The sequence below is a fragment of the Stigmatopora argus genome, chromosome 11 (assembly GCF_051989625.1).
Source record: "Stigmatopora argus isolate UIUO_Sarg chromosome 11, RoL_Sarg_1.0, whole genome shotgun sequence".
NCBI lineage: Eukaryota > Metazoa > Chordata > Actinopteri > Syngnathiformes > Syngnathidae > Stigmatopora > Stigmatopora argus.
The window spans coordinates 14,157,501-14,182,304 of record NC_135397.1 but is presented as its reverse complement, the minus strand read 5'-3'; the positions used below and the strand labels follow the sequence as shown (position 1 = coordinate 14,182,304).

The following is a 24,804-nucleotide window of genomic DNA, read 5'->3' as shown; positions in this document are numbered from 1 at the left end:
AAGATTAAACAAATAAAGTACAAGAGCCATGTTTTGTTGAAGAAAATTGAGCAAATCTTGTTGAAAACTAGATCCAAGTTACGAAATCCACCAAAGTGTAAATACATTTCCTGAATTTGTTACTTTATTTTGAAATTGGCGCAGGAGCGTTGTGTTCTGTTTGACAACCTCCTCACACTCCGCTGGAGTGCTCCATTGGCCGTCTAACAACAACTTGGCGCCAAAACCATGGAACTCATTCCGGACTTCAGATGGAAAGAGACCGCTCCGCTCTGCTGATCTCACTTGGACTACTTATTTGTTTCTTATTTACTGATGATTTGTTTGTCAGTTTCTTGTGCACTGAGTGGTGAAAGCTTTAAATCTCATTATACTTGTATAATGACAATAAAATAATTAAATCCTATGGAATTCAACAACTCTCTTTTGACTGCCGTTTGTCGTCTAACAGTTTTTTATTTATTTTGTTTTTTAATTCTTCGAGTCTGGTTAAACCAACTTTGTTCTTTATTTAAAAGAACTGGAAAAAATTGGGGCAAATGAAATCAAGATATGGGCCTTCTTATCCATCCATGATTGATATTGCAAGCCAATATGGCTGTAATCCACTACCATTGCTACAATATTGAAGCAGAAGGAAGCATTAAAATCGACGACTCCTTGGCATGGCCTCTCTGTATTGAATGACGAGATGGACAGACTTGCTCATTTGGAGTTCTATTCAATATTAAATTGTTTTTAATTCATGATTTGAAATGGTTTACATGTGTTTATGTGTTTGTGTGCTAACTTTAGCTTCCTCCTTGCTCTTATGCACCTGCATGAATAGGAAATGTGTTTTGATGATTGTTATTCATTTTAATACAATTTGAAATCACTTTCTGCTATTTTAGTTTTTCTCATCTTTCAAAATTGGGGCACTTTGATCATTTTTAAAGGGTTTAGTTGGTAGTTTGAGGAATGTGGAACGAATTTGGGAATTTACCTAAAAAGTACTGTTCTACTTACGAAAAATCCAAGTTATGAAACAAGTTTTAGAACCAGTTAATTTTGTAAGTAGAGGTACCACTGTATATTCCTCCAATTGAACAACAAGATATTTAAAAAGCAAGTCAACTTCCAACTCACTTTTTGCTGTTTTTTTCTGATAGTGGAAAAAAAATACATTATTATTATTATTCAATAATTTTATGAGCCATTCATCCTCACATGAATCCCAACCAACAATAGGCAGTAGGCTGGGTACAGCCAAATGCAATATTATTATTATTTATTTTTGCCCTGAAGTTAAAGAATACTGCAAAAATAAAATTTTAAATTAGTGGAAATTTCATCGTAGGTGACTTTAGAAATAAAATTGCTAATCATAAAAATTCTTCCTTGTAGCATAAGAATCGAGTTGGCATTACTAATAGTTTCAACCCTGTTGCTTCTCTCTGTTGGCCCTTTTTTACAACAATCATCGTTTCTTTGGATGATTGTGCATTTTATGTCTCAGATGGTTGAAATCATGGTCCGTAGTCTGACAGTTTTCAAAACACCACAATATGTTGATTTTGAATGAGGTTCAGCCATGGTATTAGTGACAAAAAGAGTGCTGTACTCTATGTGCTTGTATAATAGCTTCAACTTAAAAAGGATTTCTCTTATTTTTCAATAGTCCAGGCAAAATTAGAACCGCACGGTGGTGTTACCGTAACATGGCGGAGAGTCTTAGGGTCCCATCCAAGTTCCATAGGGAGAGTTTGTTGAGTCCATAAACTTCCTGAAGAAAAGTGTTCTCTCTGTGTTGAGTTTTAGTCCACAAAGGGTTTACGTTTGGTGTAAGTCTCTCAGAAAGACTTGTCCTATGAGTTCTGGCTAATGGCCGACTGTCTCCTATTGCTTTCGACGTCCCTATCAGATTGGTGCTTCGTAAGGTCACACGGTACAAGAGGGAGGGGCTGCCCCTGTTCGCCCACCACCGCCTCGTAAGGTGGCGCTGCCTCCGAAGGGAAAGAGATGGATGTGACATGTTGATGCTCCAAGGGCGGCAAAGCGGCACTGGCTGTGCCGGGACTTTCCTCTGCTCCCTCTGTGTCGTCCAGACAAGGGTCCCACAGCGAGTAAGGTGGGGGGTCATCTGTGGGTGTGTAAATATGAGTGCAACCTGGGCCCACACATTCATCGTAGCTGTGGAGATGATAGAAAAAAAGGCATTTTGTGCAAAATTAGTGCGAGTTTTCTTGTCAGAAAATAGTCTAACTTGTCAGCTAGTCGGAGACCAAGCAAATGCCTTTAGAATGTGGTCTGCAGAACATGATTGGTCTAAAGTCGGGGTCTCAAACCGATTCCGCAACCGACCGCAGTGGGTATTGGTCTTTGTTCCAACAGATCCAATGCTGCCATGCTGCGGCCCTTTGAGGATTGATTTGAGACACCTGATCTAAGGTGTTATAACCCTGAAAAAAAAAGTTGAGGCAACAAGCTTGACAGGATTTTTTTCTTTTAATGTGTTTTGAAAGATGGTGATGTATATAGGTTGAGGTGCAAATTTGCTAGGGGGTTTCTTATCCATTGTGGCGTAATGCTTCAAATCCCAGCAGTGTCGACTCGGATTACCCCGAGTGACCACACACCCACACTGGAAGGAAGGCACTTTCGTGAAGTGCGAATGGAATTTTTTGACCGAGCGACACAACTGTGTCTGTTTACTTGGTGTAGTCGTCTTTGTGCTCGGTAGCAAATAAACCAGAGCGGACCGGTGGCGCGAGTGGTTAGCGCGTCAGCCTCACAGCTCTGGGTTCAAATCCAGGTCACGTCCACCTGTGTGGAGTTTGCATGTTCTCCCGGGCCTGCGTGGGTTTACTCCGGCTACTCCGGTTTCCTCCCACATTCCAAAAACATGCATGGTAGGCTGATTGGACACTCTAAATTGCCCTTAGGTGCGGGTGTGAGTGTGCATGGTTGTCTGTCTCCTTGTGCCCTGCGATCGGCTGGCCACCGATTCAGGGTGTCCCCTGCCTCTGGCCCGAAGTCAGCTGGGATAGGCTCCAGCACCCCCCGCGACCCTAGTGAGGATAAAGTGGTTCAGAAAATGAGATGAGATGAGTGCAAATAAACCATAAAAAATCCTATTGAAATAAAATAACGGTTAAGGGAATGCGTTTACTTTTTGGGGGATTTCGTGACTTGGATTTTTTTCATATAAAACCGCTTTCGTAACCTGAAAATTTTGTACCTAGAGGCATTCGTAAGTAGAGGTATGACTGTACAGGCAAACCCCACACGTTGTTAGGAATAACTGCATGTCGAAGTAATGATAAAACATTCGTTAATTCATTCATACATACAGACATTCATACATCATACCGCCTATCCTCGAAAGTGTTGCGGGGGTTCCTGGAGCCTAACCCAGCTGTCTTCAGGCGAAAGGCAGACTACCCCCTAGACTGGTCGCCAGTCAGCCGTAGGGTACACTGAGAGACAAACAACCATCCGCACCCCCAATCATACCACCACCAGCGGGAATTGGGCCCGCGCCTGCCCGCACTGGCGTCAGGTGAGTGAACCTCTACACTACGAGGCGGCTCATGATAAAGCATGTGAAATGCAACAGTCAGTTTGCTACGTCCCGTAGTATGAAAGAAATTGGGATCACTATTTTATACATAATAAAGTGTAAACAAGGCACGCTTGAGAGGATAAGCGATACATAAAATGAATGAAATCTTTACATACTACACTGTGCAGTGTAAGGTAAAGCAGAGTGTATTACTCATTCATTCATCTTCCATACTGCTTATTCTCACAAGGGTCACAGGGGGTGCTGGAGTCTATCCCAGCCAACCACAGGCAGGAGGTGGGAGACAGCCTGAATTGGTTGCCAGCCAATCAATGAAACAGAAGACCACGCACTTTCACAGTTACACCCTGAGTGGGAATCAAGAATCACAGACTGCCCGCACCAAAGTCAGGTGGAAGAAACACTGCACCTTAAGCTGGAAAGTGTATTAATACATGTACATATACTGTCAATCTTTTTTATTTGATTATATTTTTTCTGGGGGATTAGGGCAAATCCTACTTGAAGGTTTTTCGCTTTTCGAGGGGAAGGGTTCTAGTTTCCTTTAACTGCGAAAATGAGGGATCGTTGTATACATGTATTACTGTATAACGACGGGAGGCGTGCCTTTGTTGCCATTTTGGATGTGACTTTACCATTCAACATATGGCGTGTGTGTCAGAAGTGTAACATTGACTTTCTCAGTAGGTGAGCTGTTTCTGTCAACCATCTGTGGCACAAACATACACACACACACACACACACACACACACACACACACACACACACACACAAATACATGCAGCATATAGTTCCTGTTCAGTGACTCCTCCATTTCCTTTCTATTCCATCTGCTTCCCTCTGTTTCCTTTCCTGTTGCTTTATTCACATCCTTCATCCCCTTTTGGACTTCACACACAAATCCCCGCACAGCAGGTTGAATGGTGTATTTGAATTATTAAAGTTGCCAATTAAACCAGTTGACATTTAGCTCAAACACACCATGACGTGGCCTTTTTAGAGCTGCACAGACGCGTCCAAAGGGCAGCAAGAGCAGAAGGATCACATTCTCATAAATGAACACGCACAAAGGAGGTCAGTCAGCCAGTCAGTGAAGAAGCATACATTGATAGTTAATGGAAATGGCAGAAGGAGCAGCGTACAAAAATATGTCAGAAGAAATCTGAGAGAACGCTGCTAACCGTGGTGGTGAGTCAGGGTACAGGTGGCCGACTTGTGACAGACTGTAAGAGTCAAAGTCCAAACCGGGTGGAAAGTCTTCGAAGCAGCTTGACCTCAGTTCTCCCACAGAACCGCCAAAGGAGTAACCATCTGGACCTGCAATAATAATTAAAGCTTTCAATATGAGGTCAGGTTTGAAAGGTAGGATTTCAAGACGGCATTGGATTTTGAGGGAGGTTTTAGGTCAGGGTTACAATATTTTATTTATTTTTGGTTTAAGTCTGCAAACCTCCTTAAGGGTCTTAAATTTGCTACTAAACCTAAAACAAATGACCTTGAAATGATACCAGAGCTACAGTTTGAACAAATGAGTTAAAACAAAGTGTCTGGAAAGGTTCACTAATGCAATTAGATGCTAGTTAGTCTTCCTTTTTCAGAAGCCTGGTTTTTCCCCCTTCTTTTGACTTAATGTTTTTTTTATCCTTAATAAATACACTGGCAAAAACACTGGTTATTTCCATGTGTCAACACAAAATACACTTCTGTATTGTATACGGCAAACATTCAGCTCTCGTTAACTACCACAGTATGTACAGTAATCCCTCGAAATATCCCGGTTAATGTAGACCAGACATGGCCGCGATAATTGAAAATTAGCGAAGTAGGGTAACCCCTATTATAAGTTTTTTTCTTCAGTGCTGGGTCCTAGTAGCAAGAGTGGCTTCTGCTTACGAGTTTTAGCATCACATTTTTCTAAACGTAAAATAAAATTATAATTAAGAGCGGAAAAAAAGCGCAAAGTAGTGAATTCGCAATAAGTGAAAACGCAATAACTGAGGGATTACTGTACATACTGACGTACTGACATATTTAAACCTCGATTTACATCCAAAATACAAGTTTCAATTTGAAATGCAACTTTCGTGAATACAGACCGTAACTGGCTCTCAGGTTCGGGTTCCTCAAGCGGCTGTCTTTGCGCAGGCTGCCCACAATGATGGTGACGCAGGAGAGAAAGAGCACCAAGCCTATGACAATGCCCGCCACCACCAGTGGAGACACCAAGAGAGACGCCTCACCCCCAGACTCATGCTCACTTCTGCAGTCTGGGTACTCCCCATGGCTCTGGTTCGAGCTCACTGGAGAATTTACAAAAGAAAAGCTGTTTGAGTAAAATGCAGAATTAAATATGCAAAGGCTGCTGTCCGTGTAGTGGTCAATACAACTGGGGATCTCAGGTGATTATCGTGTGCATATTAGGCTCGTGAAATTCTAAGATCAATCTAAGCTCTGAGACTTGACCCAAAAAACAATTATTTTCTTTTGGTTTTATTTGGCTTTTCAGTGTTTTTTAACTGGTTCTAAAAAATATCCAAAGAAAAGTGTCATGGATTGAGAAGAAATTCAACAATGAAGGAATTTGTATGAAAACTGTTCTGATTGTATGGACATCTTGGCAACTGGGTGACAGCGTGGCCCTTTGCACAGAAGCACTATCATTAGTAAGCAGTAGAAAAAGAAGGTCACAATTAAGCTTTGTAGCTCTGACTTGTTGGCGGCGTAGAAAAGTGCCAGTGAGTGTTATTTTTTTGAGTATTTACAAGGATTTTTATTCATTGTATTGTACAATCAAAGACTGTATGTAGTCCTCATACCGGCTCACCTTATAAATGATTGCACATGCCCTTAATTTGCGATGATAAACCTTACAAACACAACGCGGCACCTATTTACTCAAAGCAAGACAGACAATGTAGAATAAAAACAAACTTAACTGTGTAAACAAGGTTTTTTTTGGACCAAATAAACAACAAACAATTCTTTCCCATTTGCACTAAATTTAGTGTTGCTTATTATAAGTGGCAGTGTAGGATCATTAATTTCTTCTTACTTAAGTCCATACTAGCCATATTTTCGAAACAATTCAAAATTCTGTAGGTGCCGCCGTTGAATGCCGCTGGCCCATCTATAGGTGCATTGTTACCTGACATTATAGTATAAAGGTGGACGTGACTAATGAAAATATGCAGGTGTGAAAGGGAAGGAGGATTGGGAAAGAATAGTGCACGTGTATGGACGGAAACGATGCGCGTGCGCATTATCATGCTTGAAGCAACCAGTGACTGAGACGATCCGGATTTCAGCCGAAACGGGGAAAAGATCGGTCCTACAAAAAAAACGTACCCTTTAGAAAATACAAATGACCCGTATAAGAGTTGTTATACACCGTGCACAATTTGAAATGCTCGAAAAACGTATAAAATATGGGGAAACTGTATAAGTTGACTGGTATGAGTGCTGTTCTAATATTTGTGAGGGTGACATTCTTTGTGAGCAACGGGGTTCGAAACAAAGGAACTAAATAATTTTTAGGGTTTATTTTATCAAGAAAAAGGTTGTGGATCAGTTAAGTCCAATCAATCGAATTCAGTAATGTAACACGTGAGTCGACAGGGGGACTTTCATATAAAGTACAGTAATACTTCGACATACGAGCAATTTGAGATACGAGTAAAATTTAGAGCAAATATTTATCTTGAGATAGGAGACAAATTTTGATATACGAGCATACAGCGGACGCGAGAGGTTGCTCATAAGAACATCACGGTTACTGTCTCTGGTCGCAACTCCCTCGTGTAATGTCTCTACGAGCATTGGGTGGAGCGTTGAATTTTTTTCAGTGTTTTTTTCCCCTTAGTCAGTGCGAATGGCGGAGCTTGTTCGCTAATACGAGGTGAGTACTACTTCCTGGGCAAGTTGGCAAGTGGTCGTGCGTTATCCTATTGTGAGGACATTTGTGTGCATCATTTTGGGAATATTTTGAAGGGAAGACAAAAGTAAACAACCCTCGATAGGTTGCATCTGAAAGTCAGGGTGGAAGCGGGGCAAATAGAGCCAACCCGGGAGAAGAAAGGTATCAAAATGTAAAACAAAATTAGAATTAAGTTTAGTGTAAAGTTAGATTAAATTTATTTTTGAGTGTCTGTAACGTAATCCAAGATCATTTAAATTTGTTTATGTTATGTTACGAGCGCGTTGCCGTGCAAAAAGTCTCTCTCCCTCTCGTTCTCTCTTTGTCCCTCTCTCTCTCTCTCTCTCTCTCTCTCTCTCTCTCCCCTCCATGAAATCCATCTAATTTTAGTACTATTAAGCGTCATAACCACTAGTTATTTGTTACTCTGTTAATAGATGGCGAATTAGAACAAATAAAAATGTTTTTCCAATCCAATATCCTGTTTTTGGTGTTTTTGTCAGAGGGTTGGAACTAATTAATATGTTTTTAGTTCATTTCTACGGGAAACGTTCATTTGAGTTACGGGTAAATCGACATACGAGCTCAGTCCCAGAACATATTAAGCTCGTATCTCGAGGTAACACTATGTGTCGGTTTCTCGTTGCATGTTTAATTTGACAAAGATCAAGAAGAGGCATACAGTTATGGTTCGTAGAAGCAGAATTATGTTTTCACTTCAAACAAAGGAGGCCTGTTAAGATACGTATTAAACTCCAAAAACACACACGACACAGTAACAATAACAAAAAAAAAATCATAGCAAAAATGTCAATGAGGATCTTAAGAACCACAGGGTAACAGGCTATGCTCCAAGAAAACGGTACTTCTTTGAAAGAAGCCTTGCTACAGGAAAGAAGTTCTTTCCTGCAGCAAAGCTGTCGTTGCTGATTGGTTATTTTGGCCCTGGTGCAGCTGCAGAGGGAATTTATTTTTCGGTGTGATTCACACGGGTGCCGTTCCAGGGTTAACTTGTGGGCTTACATCAAATTGAGGAAGGTGAGAACTAAATCTTCTCGAAGGCCTCATGGAGCACTCGGGAGCCGAGGTCTAGGCCTGCTTTAAATTGTGACTAAATGTATTTAGCTTATGTGATTATGGCTTTCATTTTGCTCTTGAATTGTGTGACATCATCTCCTGTCTAAGAGAATTTAAAAACCTATAAAAGAGAATAACGACGTTTTCCTCTTCAGTATTTTAGTAAAGAGATGTCCAGGATGGAGTAATTTGGCAATAAATCAAATCAAATCAATCAAAAGTCTTTATTGTCATTATGCACAGCTGCGTATAACGAAATTGGTGGTGCTACTCCACAAACTGCGTTTTCCCAGTAAAAACATAAATAAGTAATATAAAAGTATAAAAAGTCACGTCCTAGCAAGGTAAATTCTAAAATATTGCACAATCTAAGATATGTGTCAAAATGGTGGCCCGGGGGCCAAATCTGGCCCGCCGCATCATTTTGTGTGGCCGGGGAAAGTGAGTGCCAACTTTCTGTTTTAGGATCAAATTAGAATGAAGAGTATAGATGTATATTAAATTCCCTGATTTTCCCCCTTTTAAATCAATAATTGTAATTTTTTTAATCATTTTTTCCTGTGTTTTTAGTTCAAAAATCATTTAGTAAAATCTAAAAATATATAAAAAAGCTAAAATAAACATTGTTTTAGAAAAAAACAGAATATTCAGGGATTTTAATCCAGTTCTTTTAATCCATTTATTTAAAAAAATCTAAATATATCTAAAATGGTCCGGCCCACATGAAATCGAGTTGACGTTAACGCGGCCCGCGAACCAACCCGAGTCTGACACCCCTGATCTAAGATATTGCACACCCCGAAGTTATTGCACAGAAGGGATTGTGTGTCGTGCTAATGCAAGAGATAGACAGTGTGTAGTTTCACATTTGACTTCAACTGGAACGACAAAGTAATTCATTGCATTAAAAGCATTAAACTTTCCTTTTGTGGGACTCTGCTATCTTTCCAATTTTTTTCAGTTTGTATTTCTGCCACTTTTGATCAATTTAATATGTCCCAGACGAACAGTAAAATCTGTGTAAATTCCCCCAGACCTAGACCTGAATATTTGAGTCTGCATCAAGAGTTAAAATGCTGCAGTGCGAGCAACGTGGCACCCAAAGCTGCGTGCCAAGCGGCGTGGTGCGAAGAGCAAGAAAAAGCGAGTGCAGCGGAGGGATATCACGTTATGTAACAGCTTTATTCACACGCACACACTATTGCACTGACTACAGACTCCTTTTTCTCCCCGTTCCTCTTCCAGCATCTTTCCAAGCATCATCCTTCCCCCGGGGACTTACTCTACTTCAACGTGTGACAGATCATTAGAGCTTCACTTTGCACACTGCGCACACACGAAACACACACCGTATCCCCCAATGCTGTTTAACTTTGCTGTCTTCATCTTCCTCGGCGTCCCATCACTCTCCTTGGGGAGGCTTGGTGCTAAATGTTGATATTTGTAGCACGTGATTCAACATGTTCTCATATTAATAGAGCATGTGATGTGTTATGCTTCTAACTGCCTTATGCTGCGTTCAGACCACCCGCATTTTGTCGCACAAAAACTCGTTGCTTTCGCTACCATTAATTCAAGTTTGCGTATATTGCAGAAAATGAAAGTATAGAATTCCAGGTTTGATGTGTTAAACCCAGGAAATTTACAATTTCTGAGGAGAGAGGGTGTAATTGCAGCATTCATTCATTTTCTGAACCGCTTTATCCTCACGAGGGTCGCGGGGGGTCTGGGGCCTATCCCAGCCAACTACGGGCACCAGGCGGGGACACGCTGAATCACTGGCCAGCCAATCGCAGGACACAAGGGGACGGACAACCGTTCGTGCTTACACTCATACCTAGGGGCAATTAAGAGTGGTCAACCAGCCTACTACGCATGTTTTTGGGATGTGGGAGGAAACTAGAATACGCAGAGAAAACCCACGCAAGCCTATAAGAACATGCAAACTCTATACAGTGAGGACCGACCTGCGAACAAAAACTTCGACCCCATTCCAAAGACATGCATGGTAGGCTGATTGGACACTAAATTGCCCCTAGGTATGAGGGTGGGTGTGAATGGTTGTCTGTCTCCTTGTGCCCTGCGATTGGCTGGCCACCGATTCAGGACGTCTCTCGCCTCTGGCCCGAAGTCAGCTGGGATAGGCTCCTTTTGTCTACCGACTCTTATTTATTTTATTTTTTAGTTTTTATGATTTACGATTTAAAACAATGAATGAATTGAAAAAAAATAAACATTCATTTTTAAATAATAAACTACAAATAATTAAAAGAAAACAAAAGGCATGTCTGTTTTCCCTTTAAATTTTGTTAAAGTAGTAGTAGTTAATACATTTTGAAAAAAAGTGACTATTTCATACTAAGAGAAGCTATTTTTAGATGTATAGTCTTGAAATGGTTATCCTAAAATAGTTGTCAATTAATTTGATATTTGGTTCCTTTTTTTATTAGTCTTTTAACAATGATAAACCTATTGCATATACAATTAAATGAAAATTGTAATGCATTTATTTTCATCATTACATATATAGTATGTTCATTAATAGGGCGGCCCGGTGGAGCAAGTGGTTAGCGTGTCGGCCTCACAGCTCTGGGGTCCTGGGTTCAAATCCAGGTCACGTCCACCTGTGTGGAGTTTGCATGTTCTCCCCGTGCCTGCCTGGGTTTCCTCCCACATTCCAAAAATATGCATGGTAGGCTGATTGGACACTCTAAATTGCCCCTAGGGTTGGGTGTGAGTGTGCATGGTTGTCCGTCTCCTTGTGGCCTGCGATTGGCTGGCCACCGATTCAGGGTGTCCCCCGCCGGAGACAGTTGGGATTGGCTCCAGCACCCCTGCGACCTTAATGAGGATAAAGCGTTTCAGAAAATGAGATGAGATGAGATGAGATGTTCATTCATTCACCTTCTGTGCTCTTTACCCACACAAGGGTCCCGGGAGATGGCGGAGCCTATCCCAGCCCACCACGGGTAGCAGATAGGAGACACCCCGAATTGGTTGCCAGCCAACCGTTGGGACATAACATATATGTCTCAAGCCATAATTTTAAAATTACAATCAAGCCCGAGCTCATGATGATGAGGATGATGAGAAGTAACTATATGTTAGCAGAGAAAAAGGAGACAAAGATGCCTCGGCACTCGTCTGGAGTCTTGGCGAGCATTGTCTCAGGAACGCTTTGCAGTGAGAGAACATTTCCTTCTTCTGCTGTGAGTGCAACACCAAGACAAACAACACAATTAGCCGTGCGAGAGTTGAGACACCAGGGAGAAAACAACACCGTGTGCTAGGAAATTAGATTGTAACCGTACAACCTTAACTCATTGGCTGCCATGATTGCTATCCGAGTCCAAATGGATTGGATGTCTGTCGCTGTCAATGGCAGTTAATTACATTGAACCGTGATGTGCCTAATCTGCAGTAATTTCACCACATTTGTTACAATGTCTGCATGCAGAGAAGGTAGTCATTTATTTTTTGGTGTCAGCTGTTCTGAATGGTATAGCGATATATGTACATAACTGCTGCACACTCTGTGAGGCTTCCCGCATTCGCCACATGTATTATAGACGAGCATCAAATGGGATGCTGGCATTCGCTGCGACACTTTGTCATTCCGAGTTATGAGCAGCTTCTCCTCGATGTGAGGGAGGAAAGCCAAATCTCTAAAAACAACAGTGTCAAGCTCTTTTGACAAAAGTATCAGTTATTGTAACATCATAAATTAAAAATCATGCTTTCATTTTCGCATCTCATCTCATCTCATCTCATTTTCTGAACCGCTTTATCCTCATGTCTGGGGGGGTGCCGGAGCCTATCCCAGCTGACCAGAGGCGGGGTACACCTTGAATTGGTGGCCAGCCAATTGCAGGGCACAAGGGGACGGGTAACCATGCACACTCACACCCATACCTAGGGGCAATTTCGTGACCGGACGTTTGGTCGCCGGACGTTTGGTCGCATGGACGTTTGGTCGCCCAGACGTTTGGTCGCCGGACATTTGGTCGCCCGGGTGAATATAATTTTGAGAGCTGGTTTCAACAGTAGATATTTAGATATTAAACTCTCTCTCTCATGAATATTATTTTGAGAGCTGGTTTCAACAGTAAACTCTGTCATGTTGTCAAACGTCCGGCGACCAAACGTCCGGCGACCAAACGTCCGAGTACCGGGCAACTTAGAGAGTCCAATCAGCCTACCATGCATGTCTTTGGAATGTGGGAGGAAACCGGAGTACCCGGAGGAAACCGGAGTACCTGGAAGAAACCGGAGTACCCGGAGGAAACCGGAGTACCCGGAGGAAACCAGAGTACCCGGAGGAAACCCACACAGGCTCGGGGAGAACATGTAAACTCCACCCCTGAGCTGTGAGGCCAATGCGCTAACCACTCGCGCCACCGGGCCGCCTCATTCATTTTCTGTTCTGCTTATCCTCACAAGGGTCGCAGGGTTGCTGAAGCACACCCCAGACGACTACGGGCAGTAGGCGGGGGGACACCATATATTGGTTAGAGTAAGATTTGATCCAGTCTGTTAGTTTCCTTCGGGCCTGAACAATGTCTCATTTGTACCGCGACATTGCAATTTTTTAGTTTTTGGAACATTTAACGATCGTTAAGGTCTCATCAGGATCTAATTATGGCGCCGACAGCCTCGGCTAATATCAATGACTTGTTGCAGCTGCTTGTTAAGTCTTTCCTTTGATGATGAACAGTTTCATTTCGTAGCACTTTGGTTCTAAACAAGCATTGCTTGTAATCAATATGTATAACTGCTTTGTCGGTGGGCCAGAAAAAGGTAGATTGCGTGAGGTTGGCCCCTTAAAAACTAGATCTCGGAGCAAAAAGGTTTGCACACTCCCGGTCTTAACCTCTGTGACTGTTGTCCATAAATCCAACGTTGATGGATCCTTAAACATGTAGTGCTCACAGGGATTGAAGCCAGATCCACCAATTGGTTGCTAAAGAACTTTATTAATGGAAAAGATGCCGTTTTTACCATTTTACCAAGATGTGCCAATAAACATTGGATAACGCCAAGACCGCCTGATGACTTGGGATTTATTTTTTAATGAGTGGTCCGGTCGCCTGGTGGAGAAATCTCACTTCTCTCACAAGTGACAACACCCGTCGCGTTTATTTCTCACCTTATGAAAAACAGCTGCTCTACCTTATTACGGTTCTTCATTAGTTAAATGAACAAGCGGTGGCTTGTAATGAATGACTTCAAAGCTGATATTAACATATTGGTTGCCATTAACGGTGATAGACTTCAAATCTATTTTGAGCTGGAGGAGCCTGGAATTGAATTATCACTGCACCCCATCAGTTGAGTGGCACACAGAGAGACCGACAACCACTCACACTCACAAACACACTGCCATTGATCAGGAATCCATCCCATGCTGCCTGCAAGTCAGCCATGTGAACCACTACACCATCAAGTGGCTCATATTTTTTATTATTCATTCATTTTCAGAACCGCGGGGGGTACATCAGACCTGAAAAAGGTGAGCAAGTTGAACTTGTGCCAGGTGGGGGAAGGGATGTGGGAGGAAACCAGACTACCCGGAGAAAATCCCTGCAATTCCGGGGAGAACATGCAAAACTCCACAATTTGAGGACCGACCTAGGATCGAACCCTCGACCCCAGAACCGTGAGGCCAACACCACTGGGCTGCCGGGCCACCTTATTTATTATTATTTATATTATTGTACGCTTGTTTTCCATGAGGTATTTTGACATCAATTTTGACTTTAAAGGTCAAATCTGGTGTACATGGAAATTTGGGTTACGTCACGAGCATAAGAATTGAATCGTTTGTCATTTGAAAGCAAATATAAGTCTACAATTAATCAGCCCTATCACCAAAAAAATCACAATTTGAAATCCAAGAATCAAAAGATACTATTTATATACTCAAATTTGCTCTTCACCTTTCATTCTATCTCGGTCACATACTTTTCCATGGCGTTTTGCTGTGGTGACCCCTGAAGGGAAAAGCCAAATATCAGTCAGTGGGTATTGCTAACTCGCTGGATAATTCTGCTCTGGACCGTTTGTTCTTCTTCGATGATGTAATCCCTGTGCGAACTCTGACGGTGAGCGTGCCACTTAGTGAATGTGCAATTATGCTTTATTCTAGTAAAAAAAGTATGTTTTTCTAAGTCTGGTGCTCCCAGGCATAACTTCGCATTGAGCCCCCCTATGAAGGCACACAGCTATTTGAGATGCACTGTCTTAAAGTGTAGTATCGGGATTAATCAACATTGACCTGTAAATTGTGTACGAATCGTATCACCAGATATGCTGTATACTAGCTGCCAAGTTTCAAGATGATTGTTTCATGAATAATGGAGAAGTAGGACTTCAAAGTTGGTGTCCACAAGAACAAGAACAACTACTTGAGTGGCGACTTCTCAAGCCTTCAGCCTCTTAAAAGAATAAATAAGAATTAAGAGACCAAAGACGATTAATTTTGACCAACCACTTTGTATCGTGTCGTTGGCTATATATTCATATCTGAAAAACAACAGGAACAAAAGCTATTTATATGTGATATTTCCTTCCTCTGTGTTAGTCTCTGTATATATATAGTATATATTTTATTTGTTATTCCTCCCTTTTTGTGTGAGCAATAATGACCATCCAGGAAGTGGCAGTGGACATGATCAAATAGAGAAGGGAAGAGGCTATGCTTAATTGTGTTAACGCAGCCCCGTAACAACTGTCTGCATACAACATACAAACGCACAATACAGTGACGTACAACAGCAATGCTGTCAACAGCTGATCAGTCTTACCTTAAATTGACATTTACCCTTTACTTGCCCTTCCTAACTAACTGGATTAACTAGCAACTGCTTCGCTATTCTGAAACACCTTAAATCTATTTAAATAAATATAAGTCAAGCCACCCTATAGAGGCTCAGATGGTCACATTCAGCCAGAAAAAAATCTGTTGAAAGCATTTTTTCCCCTGCGTCCATTTCCATAAAGCGCAGTGATGCGGTGATTGATAGCTGGCTGGAGGCGAGGCATAGTCGCGCGGCAATGATGGTTAAATGATGTGTGCAGCCAGGGGGAAAACATGCAGATTCCATTTCAGATCTGCCCGCATCACAGCTGTGCACACCCACAACCACCGTATGTAGAATAGCTTCAGCTTTTATCATCTTGCCACTGATAGCACAAACACACACTGTCATTTTCTAGGCAATGTATATGTTGGTGATAGATGTCTGTTTCTGTGTGCCCTACAACTGACTGGCAAAAAATCTAGGGTTTAGTCTGTTTTTTTGCCCAAACTCAGCTGGCATAGGAATATACTAAAGAAGTCACCAAGTGAAAACGATCTATTCTACCCATATATTTATTAAGAAATATTGTACCTCTACTTACGGAATTAATTGGTTCCCGAACTTTTTTCGTAACTTGAAAATTTCGTAAGTAGAGGTGTACTTCATATGTAAATTCTCTAATTTGTTCCACGGTCCTCACACATCTACCAACTAAACCCTTTAAAGTTAGTGTCCCAATTTTCTAATGCCTTGGCTCAGTAAAGATTGGAAAACCCTGAACCCAACAGTAACTGAGTCAGCTAGACGTCCCCCTGTACAAATAATGTCAATGTAATCTTTGGTATGCAGTGATGTTGCTGCATGACATTGTCATTAAATACTGTGAAGTGGTGTAAACACATTGCACTCCCACCACAAAGCATCAGTCCGCAAAATGTCAAACCTGGCCAGTGCCTTATCTCCGGCCAGCAAGCCATCCCTGAGCTTTTTATCTGTCTCTTGGCGCGACTTTCTCTGGGGGATCACACCCCAGGTGCTGGGGATGGGGAGACAGGAGGGATGGGGAAGAGGAGGGCCACATAAAGAGTCAGTTGGGAATGTGAATAATACATCAGGGAAGGAAGGCAAGGAGAATAAGGTAGCGAGCGAAAGCGATTTAAAGGGCACGAAGGGAGGCCGGCATATGTCCGTCCGTCTCTTGGACGCCTCCGCCGTGGTCAGGATGAGTTGCGTAAGCGAAAGATTCATCTTTTATTGAGGTGTCTATAAATACCAGCTTCTGTTCTCTGGGGTTTAAAAGCTCAACCTCTTATCTGGATAAAAATAAAGACAAGATAGCCACTAAACTACAGCTCTTGATACTGTTCTCGAGGAAAGTAAGCATCATATTGTGCTGGTGTCTCCTCTCAACGCCCCCCAAAAATCTTTTTTTAAGGATCACTGTGTCACACCGAGTAGAGGTTTACTGTCAAACTAAACATTAAAAAAGTGAATATCTATCTGTTTAAAACAACCCATAGCTTTATGCTCTCTTATACTAACAATGCTCCGAAGACTATTCTTTATCATCTGCATCAAATGGTCAATATATGTCAGCAGTGAAACATTTCAATAATTTGGACTATGAAACGATATTTGCTGATGTTAAAAGTCTGCCAGAATTTGATTCAATTCAAGAGAATTCACTGAGTTTAATAATATATTATGTACACATGGCCCGGCAGCCGAGTGGTTAGCGTGTCTCACAGTTCTGGGGTCGTGTGTGGGTTTTGCGTGGGTTTCCTTTATGGTCTCCTTCCACGTCCCCAAAAGAAATGCAGGGTAGGCTAGTTTAACACTCTAAATTGCCCCTGGGTAATTTAGAGTGTTAAACTAGGCTCCAGCACCCCCTGTGACCCTTGTGAGAATAAGCAGCTCAGAAAATGATTGAATTTACACATTTAAACAATCAGTGACATTACAAGGAAATAAAACAACATAGGAAATTTGACATTTTCTACAACAATCTGGTTCAAGTTCACATAACAATACTCTGATTAATGTATTCTTCCTTTTTGGAATAAAATGAATCAATCTACATCATTTGTGAACCACTTAGAAGTGTGTATCACCAATTTCAGGACAATACGATACAATACAATATCAATCCGAAAACCATTAAATGTTTGTTTGTTTTATGATAATCTGCCCCAATTCAATTTTATTTAAGGGCTTTTGATTGATTTAATACAATGCATACACATTTAACAAATTGGGTTCCATATAACCGATTTAGATTTTTGAAAAATACAGCGACATACTTTATTTTACAATTTAAATGTAAATGTCTGTTTTTCACCTAATGGTAACTGTAGAGGTTCACTCGCTTGACTAAGGTGCGGGCAGATGCGGGCTTGATTCCCGCTGGTGGTGGTATGATTGTGAGTGCGAATGGTCATTTGTCTCTCTATGTACCCTATGGCTTGCGACCAGTCTGGGGTGCAGTCTGCCTTTTGCTCAAAGTCAGATGGGATAGACTCCAGCAAAGGAAGTGCGGTATGGCAGATGAATGAATGTCTGATTATAATCCTTACAATTTAGTAATACCAGAATAGTGAAAAAAGAGTCTACAGTAAATTCTCAAAGCGTTGAAAACTGATTTTTTTTTTTTTTAATCCACATCATTTAAAATCTTGTCCATCAGTCGTGTGCTCTCTCAAAATGTATTTTATGAATAATAATCAATTACCGTAATTACTCGAATATAACGCGCACTCGAAAATAACACGCAGGTAATTTTGGGCCCAAAAAATCTGGAAAAACGCAGTACTCGAATATAGTGCGCACCTAAAATTTCCCGCTGACGAAAATCAGAAATCTTACCTTTTTTTCTTCGTTTCACGATTGTTTTGTTCAAACAAATTTATTCATTAGAATCCTTCAAATGAAGAGTTCCTCTCTCTCTTTGTCTGTCCTCTCATACATCTCTTCGTTGAGAATCCTATCAACGTCCACGCTTCCTTCATCCACTTCCTCTTCCTCCCACAACACATCATCCGATTGGCTTTACGAGATGACGTAAAATCCGTGCGTCAAAGTGAGTTTGACAATGCTTTTTTCGATCGAAAATTTGTAATTTATTTTAGTTATTGATTATACTGAGACGGGTACGAGGCTAGAGGGGGGCAGTGGTGGTCTCGGCTTTACGAGATGACGTAAAATCCGTGCGTCGGCTTCACGAGATGACGTAAAATCCGTGCGTCGGCTCTACGAGATGACGTAAAATCCGTGCGTCAAAGTGAGTTTGACAATGCTTTTTTCGATCGAAAATTTGTAATTTATTTTATTCAATTCAATTTCAATTCAATTTATTTGGCAAGAAAAAGCACCAGGCTAAGGGCCATGTAACAAGACACAAAAAAATAAAAAAAATAAAAAATAAATTAGTTCTTGATTATAACACGCACCCCCAACTATTGGAATTAATTATATAGCAAAAATCTGCGTGTTATATTCGAGTAATTACGGTAAGTATTTTTTAAATCACACCTTTTCTACTGAATTCAACTCTTAATTTACCAAACATTTTTATTGCATGCTATGTACTTTGTTCATTCTTTCCTATGGTGGTTTAATATCTGTCTCTAATATGACAAGATTTTTACTATTTGCCCCTCATCAAAACCCTTTATAAGGCATCCACTATTTACTCTATGTGTACACCTTCTGTCATGCATAACTGCAAAACATTTAACTGATTAGCTGCTCACGTTTCAGTGCCATTGACAGAAATGCACATGCAGTCCATTTGAACAAGGAAGGCTGCTTTCGCTCCCAATTCAAATGGCTTGGACATCCATTGCTTTAAATCCCATTATACTTGCAAATGACAATAAAAGCATTCAATTCAATTCAATTCAATACCACTAAGCTGATTCTACACTACAAATCCAACAGAGTGAAGAAACAGTGCATTTTCTTACCTGAGCAGATCAATTTCATCAGCATGAACTCGTGCTCACTGTGTTTCCTCCCGGCACATCTCAAGAGGCAAGAAGCCAACTTCCAAGTCAGTCCTACAGGGGGGAGGTTGCAGGGAAGGTCAAAGAGGGGGGAGCAAAAGAATTTAGACTAGGCTAGAAAGGTGAGGCAAAACAATCCGCACAAACAATTGGCGAGAGGCGCTTCGATGGATAAACTTGATGGCAGGGACAGGAAAAGGAGGTGTGCGTCGTCCTAGTTTGCTCGTTATAAAGCATCGGGCACTATGTGTACGTGTGTGCGTGAACGCGCGCAATGGGGCAAAGCATTATTGTTGATTATGACAGATTTCAATAGACAACAGTGTGAAGGGAGGGTTGTTTTAGGTCTGACGCTTGAGTTAAACCCTTCCAGGGAGAGTGAGAGATGAGATGAAACGTAAAATATTTAACCCTTTCTAAAGCAAGTCATTTCTTTTGGATATTTAGAAAAACTTTTATTTTTTTTAGACTTAAGGGTGCTATTAATGGTGACCATGCCAACAAATTAAAGTGCAGGGGTAAGGAACCTATGGCTCGGGAGCCATATGTGGCTCTTTTGATGGGTGTATATGGCTCTCCGCTAACCTGTGTGGTAAAATATGGGAATCGCTGGTGAGAGACCTAAGTCCCGAACGCACCAATGGGAGCGTCACGCCGAAACTGTGTAACTATCTCTAGCGCCTTTTTAATCATAATTTTTCTTCATTAGACTCTTCTGCATGCATACTCTCATTGATACTCATTGATTAGCAACAGCGAACAAATGTTCTCAAAAGAATTCAGAGACTTTTTTTACTTTCAAAGTGGTGAAATGATTCATAAATGCACACATTTTCATGTATTTTTACTTTTAAATTCTGAGTATGGCTCTCAAGGAATAATGTTTGAAAATATGAATTGTTTATGGCTCTCTTGGTCAAAAAGGTTCCCGACCCCTGGTTTAGTGCATCAACCTCATTGTTCTGAGATCAATCCCAGGTTCTCTCCGGTCTTGGGGGTACTCGGACGTTTGGTCGCCGGACGTTTGGTCGCCCGGACGTTTGGTCGCCCGGACGTTTGGTCACCGGACGTTTGGTCGCCCGGACGTTTGGTCGCCGGACGTTTGGTCGCCGGATGTTTGACAACATGACAGAGAGTTTACTGTTGAAACCAGCTCTGAAAATTATATTCATGAGAGAGAGTTTCATATCTAAATATCTACTGTTGAAACCAGCTCTCAAAATTATATTCACCCGGGCGACCAAACGTCCGGGCGACCAAACGTCCGGGCGACCAAACGTCCGGGCGACCAAACATCCGGCGACCAAACGTCCGGCGACCAAACGACCGGCGACCAAACGTCCGGCGACCAAACGTCCGGCGACCAAACGTCCGGCGACCAAACGAACGGTCACGGGTCTTGGGCGAGTGTGGGATTTCTTTGGGTACTCCGGTTTCTGCCTAGATTCCAAAAACATGCATAGTAGGCTGGTTGAACACTCCCCCTTAAGTATGGCTGGCCACCAATCCAGGGTGTCCCTCGGCCAGTACCCATAGTTGGAGGGGATTTGCTCCAAGGAAACCAACCCCACACCCTCCCTTGTGACATCACAACCAGAATTAACAATCATTTACGGATTTTCAGTGTTGTGCTAGCAAGCCTATGGATAACACGCTTATAAATTATAGACTGCAAACACATTCTTAGTGTTACATCATCTTCTCTTCTGGGGATTTTTTTAGGCAAAGGCATCTGAGAAAAGCAGGCTAATTACGATCAAATTTCATTATTGAGCCTTTTCTCTCACTTTTATTAAAAAAAAAATATAGTCTCTGCTGTGAAAAGGGGCACAGGGGTTACTGGAGCCTATCCCACATGACTATGGGTACCAGGTGGGCTAATCACAGGGAGAAAAACAAGGAAACACAACTCAGACTCTTACTTTGAGGCAATTCAGAGTATTCAACCAGCCTACCATGCATGTTTTTGGGATGTAGGAAGAAGCCAGAGTACCCGGAAAAAACCCACACAAGACCAGAGGGAACATGGGTTCCACCACTCTGGTCGATATTTTTTAACCACAATATATTTGTTTTGTTTTTTGTTTTTTAAAGAGATTCCAGCATTGAAATTCTTGACATGTTGTAGAAAATTGACCCATTTTAGATTTCACACCAACAAATTAGTTAAATAAGGTTGTCAGCTGTCAACATACATTGTGTTCCCCACTTTTATTATGCAATGTGTTGACTAATCAGATCACATATTATATATTGTTATATTAATCTGGATTTGACATTTTACCTAGAAATTAGAATGGGAAACAAAAACACTGATTTCTACAATGATTTCTCAAGCAAAAGCAGATGTTTGTCAATCTCTAAATTCCTTTTCTTAATTAAAATGTAATTCACAAATGTCATTAAGGATGACAGAAATCCGGGATTATATTTACTTTTTTTACCTGTTTTGTTTTTTTAATAAAAATAGACAACAGTAAAAGACCACATTTGCTAATTTTTTTACCTAAAATATTTTCTTAAATGTTTAAATGAGTAAAAAGTATTTAAGAGGAGACAATTTTTACTGTTAATATGCTCAAAAAAGGATAAGGACAATTTAATCACAACAAACTCTAAAGCATTAATTGATCATCAAAATAGCGGTTGATTAACTTAATTATCCAATATTTGGGGGGTAATTTTCCTATTTTTTGTAGTGCCCAATTGTGCACACTTGGATAAATCTGTTTCACCTTCTCCTCAAAAACTTTCAAATGTTTTTCAAACTGCAAAATAACACTATTTAACAGATTACCTTGTTTATTTAAAAAAAAAAGAAAAAAAACTGTGCCTTGGTGTAAGACAATTGTGTGTCTTCATTGCATTCTGTTGGAACATGGCCACAGGCTTGAAGTGTTCCAATCAATAAATGAAACACACAAGGCATAAACAAGCCATACATTTCAAGAACAGTCAGAAAGAAGCGTTCTTTTAAGCAAGTCCTCAAAACAAGGAGAATAGAGCAGTTTCCCAATTTACCCAAATAGGGCAAAAGGACAGATCAGCTCGACAAATGGCCTTATTATCCACTACAGTTCATGCAAGTCCCAATACTAATAGGGTAAATGCTAAACTCATTTGATTCACATTTAAAAAGAAATCAAGGAAAACATCGAAATTTGGCTGTAAACGTTTATAGTGGTTTAACACAAATGGTGTGCATTGATGATTTGGATTAATGTTGGACAAAAAGTACTGGGACATATTTTACTCTTCAGGGTGGACAGCTTCCATGATTCTGAGAAAAATATTGGATTTTTCATTAAGCAAAATGCCGGCCTGGCGCCTTGAGTGGTTAGCACATCAACCCCACAGCTCTGGGGTCCTGGGTTCAAATCCAGGTCAGTCCACCTGTGTGGAGTTTGCATGTTCTCCCCGGCCTGCGTGGGTTTCCTCCGGGGACTCCAGTTTCCTCCCACATTCCAAAAACATGCATGGTAGGCCCATTGGACACTCTAAATTGCACCTAGGTATGAGTGTGAGCATGAATGGTTGTATCAGTGCCCAAACTTTGGACCTCAACAGGCTCTGTCCAGTCTGTTTTCCATATCTCCCTCCTCTACCACACCTGAATCAAATAATCAACTAATCAGCAAGCTGTCCAGGAGCCTGATAACAATCCTGATTATTTGATTCAGGTCATTTGGAAGATGTGGAAAACAGAGTGGATAGGTGCTTTCGAGGACCGGAATTGGTGACCCTTGGTCGAAAGAATCTAAATCATAACGCTTCGTCATGTCCAAAATTTCACTTCTCTCTCGTAATTAAAAAAAATGTGTTCAGAAATAAAATTTAATAAATTTAACCGAGGCCCTACGGCTGAGTGGTTAACGCAGCAACCTCACATTTCTGGGGTTCTGGGTTCAAATCCAGGTCACGTCCATCTGTGTGGCGTTTGCATGTTCTCCCCGGGCCTGCGTGGGTTTCCTCCGGTTACTCCGGTTTCCTCCCACATTCCAAAGACATGCATGGTAGGCCGATTGGACACTCTAAATTGCTCCTAGGTATGAGTGTGAGCATGAATGGTTGTTTGTCTCCTCATGCTTTGGGATCAGATGGCCACCGATTCAGGGTGTCCCCTGCCTCTGGACTGAAGTGAGCTGGGATAGGCTAATAGGATAGTGGTTACAAAAAATAAATGCTCAAATGTTACATGAGGTATTTTTCAACCAAGCACCTCAACTGCCCAACACACACGCACGCATAATTGTGGAGAACCATGACCAAATCTTGTGGTGCTTTAAAATCATCAGGGGGCAAAAGGAATTTCTCACCAGTGGTCAGATTCGTACCTACTTTCAGATAATTCTCACATTTGTATGCATGCTCTCATTCATCCCGTTCTGTCACCCTGACACGTCATTTCAACCTTTCAAACCGATTGCATGTTCCGTTTTATTATTGTTACTAGTATTTTTTAACACGGTTAAAATATCCATGTTTTTAACATCAGCTGACCTTGGTGCTCAAAGAAGATAGTTTCCAAAGTATGTGGGAGGAATGGCAGTACAGCTGCAGGAGGAAAAAATCACTACCACACGCCTACAATTCACTATCGTGCACCCGCGTGTGTGTTAAATTTCTCCTCATTTCACCACTGCATAATTTTTTTGTTACTCTCAGAATGAATGGATTGCATTTTACTTGTAGTTTTCATGCAAAGTATTAGGTTTTGCATCATTTTCAATGCAAAATTCAATATAAATTTATACATGTTTCTTTACCACTCCTATTTGATCTTCAATAAGTCTTTATTAAAAAAATTTAAGTGGATTAACTCATTGGCGGCCATTGACAGTAATAGAGGTCCAATCCATTTAAAGTGGGAGGGTAGTATGTTTTATGAATAACTAAACAAAATAGAAACATTACCTTAATATGCAAAGAAATATATCTTATCTATTTTTCCTCCACATTTTGGCAAATGGAGGTGGAGGGGAGGGGGTTGAGAATCACATTTATAAAATATATAATTTATAAAATTATGTTTGCAATTCAAATAAACTAAATTCATGTGAAAATTTACATAACACATTTATTTAAATGACAAAAATAGAATATATAATAAATCTTTATTATCAATTTTTTTGAACATGAAAAAAATTGTTACTGTTTTGAATTGTAAGAGAAAAAAAACATCTTTATCTCAAAATTGTACTACTGCATTTTTTTACAGGTGAATTTATATATAAAGATACTATATCTTAACAAAAAACATTTAGTTATTACTATTTGATAATGCATTTCCACATTTGGATAGATTAAGTTTTCATTCTTATTTTATACCCCTGAAAAACTAACTAATGTAACTCTAAATTAAAAAGAAAAGATGACTGAATCAAGGGTATATGTGCACAAATTAGACTTAACATGCACGAAACTGCAAGGTGACAAAGACGAAACGCC

The 24,804-nt window shown here is 40.8% G+C and overlaps 1 protein-coding gene across 1 annotated transcript in view; it reads right to left on the bottom strand.

Annotated features, from left to right (window-relative positions):
- bean1 (brain expressed, associated with NEDD4, 1) overlaps positions 1-24,804 on the bottom strand; it is a 26,346-nt gene continuing 1,542 nt past the window's right edge. The window contains exons 2-5 of the mRNA XM_077614136.1: positions 19,318-19,410; positions 5,662-5,865; positions 4,747-4,882; positions 1-2,172 (exon numbers count right to left, since the gene is read on the bottom strand). Of these exons, the coding sequence (XP_077470262.1) occupies positions 1,848-2,172; positions 4,747-4,882; positions 5,662-5,865; positions 19,318-19,342 (690 nt within the window). The 5' untranslated portion in view covers positions 19,343-19,410 and the 3' untranslated portion in view covers positions 1-1,847. The remainder of the gene's footprint in view (positions 2,173-4,746; positions 4,883-5,661; positions 5,866-19,317; positions 19,411-24,804) is intronic.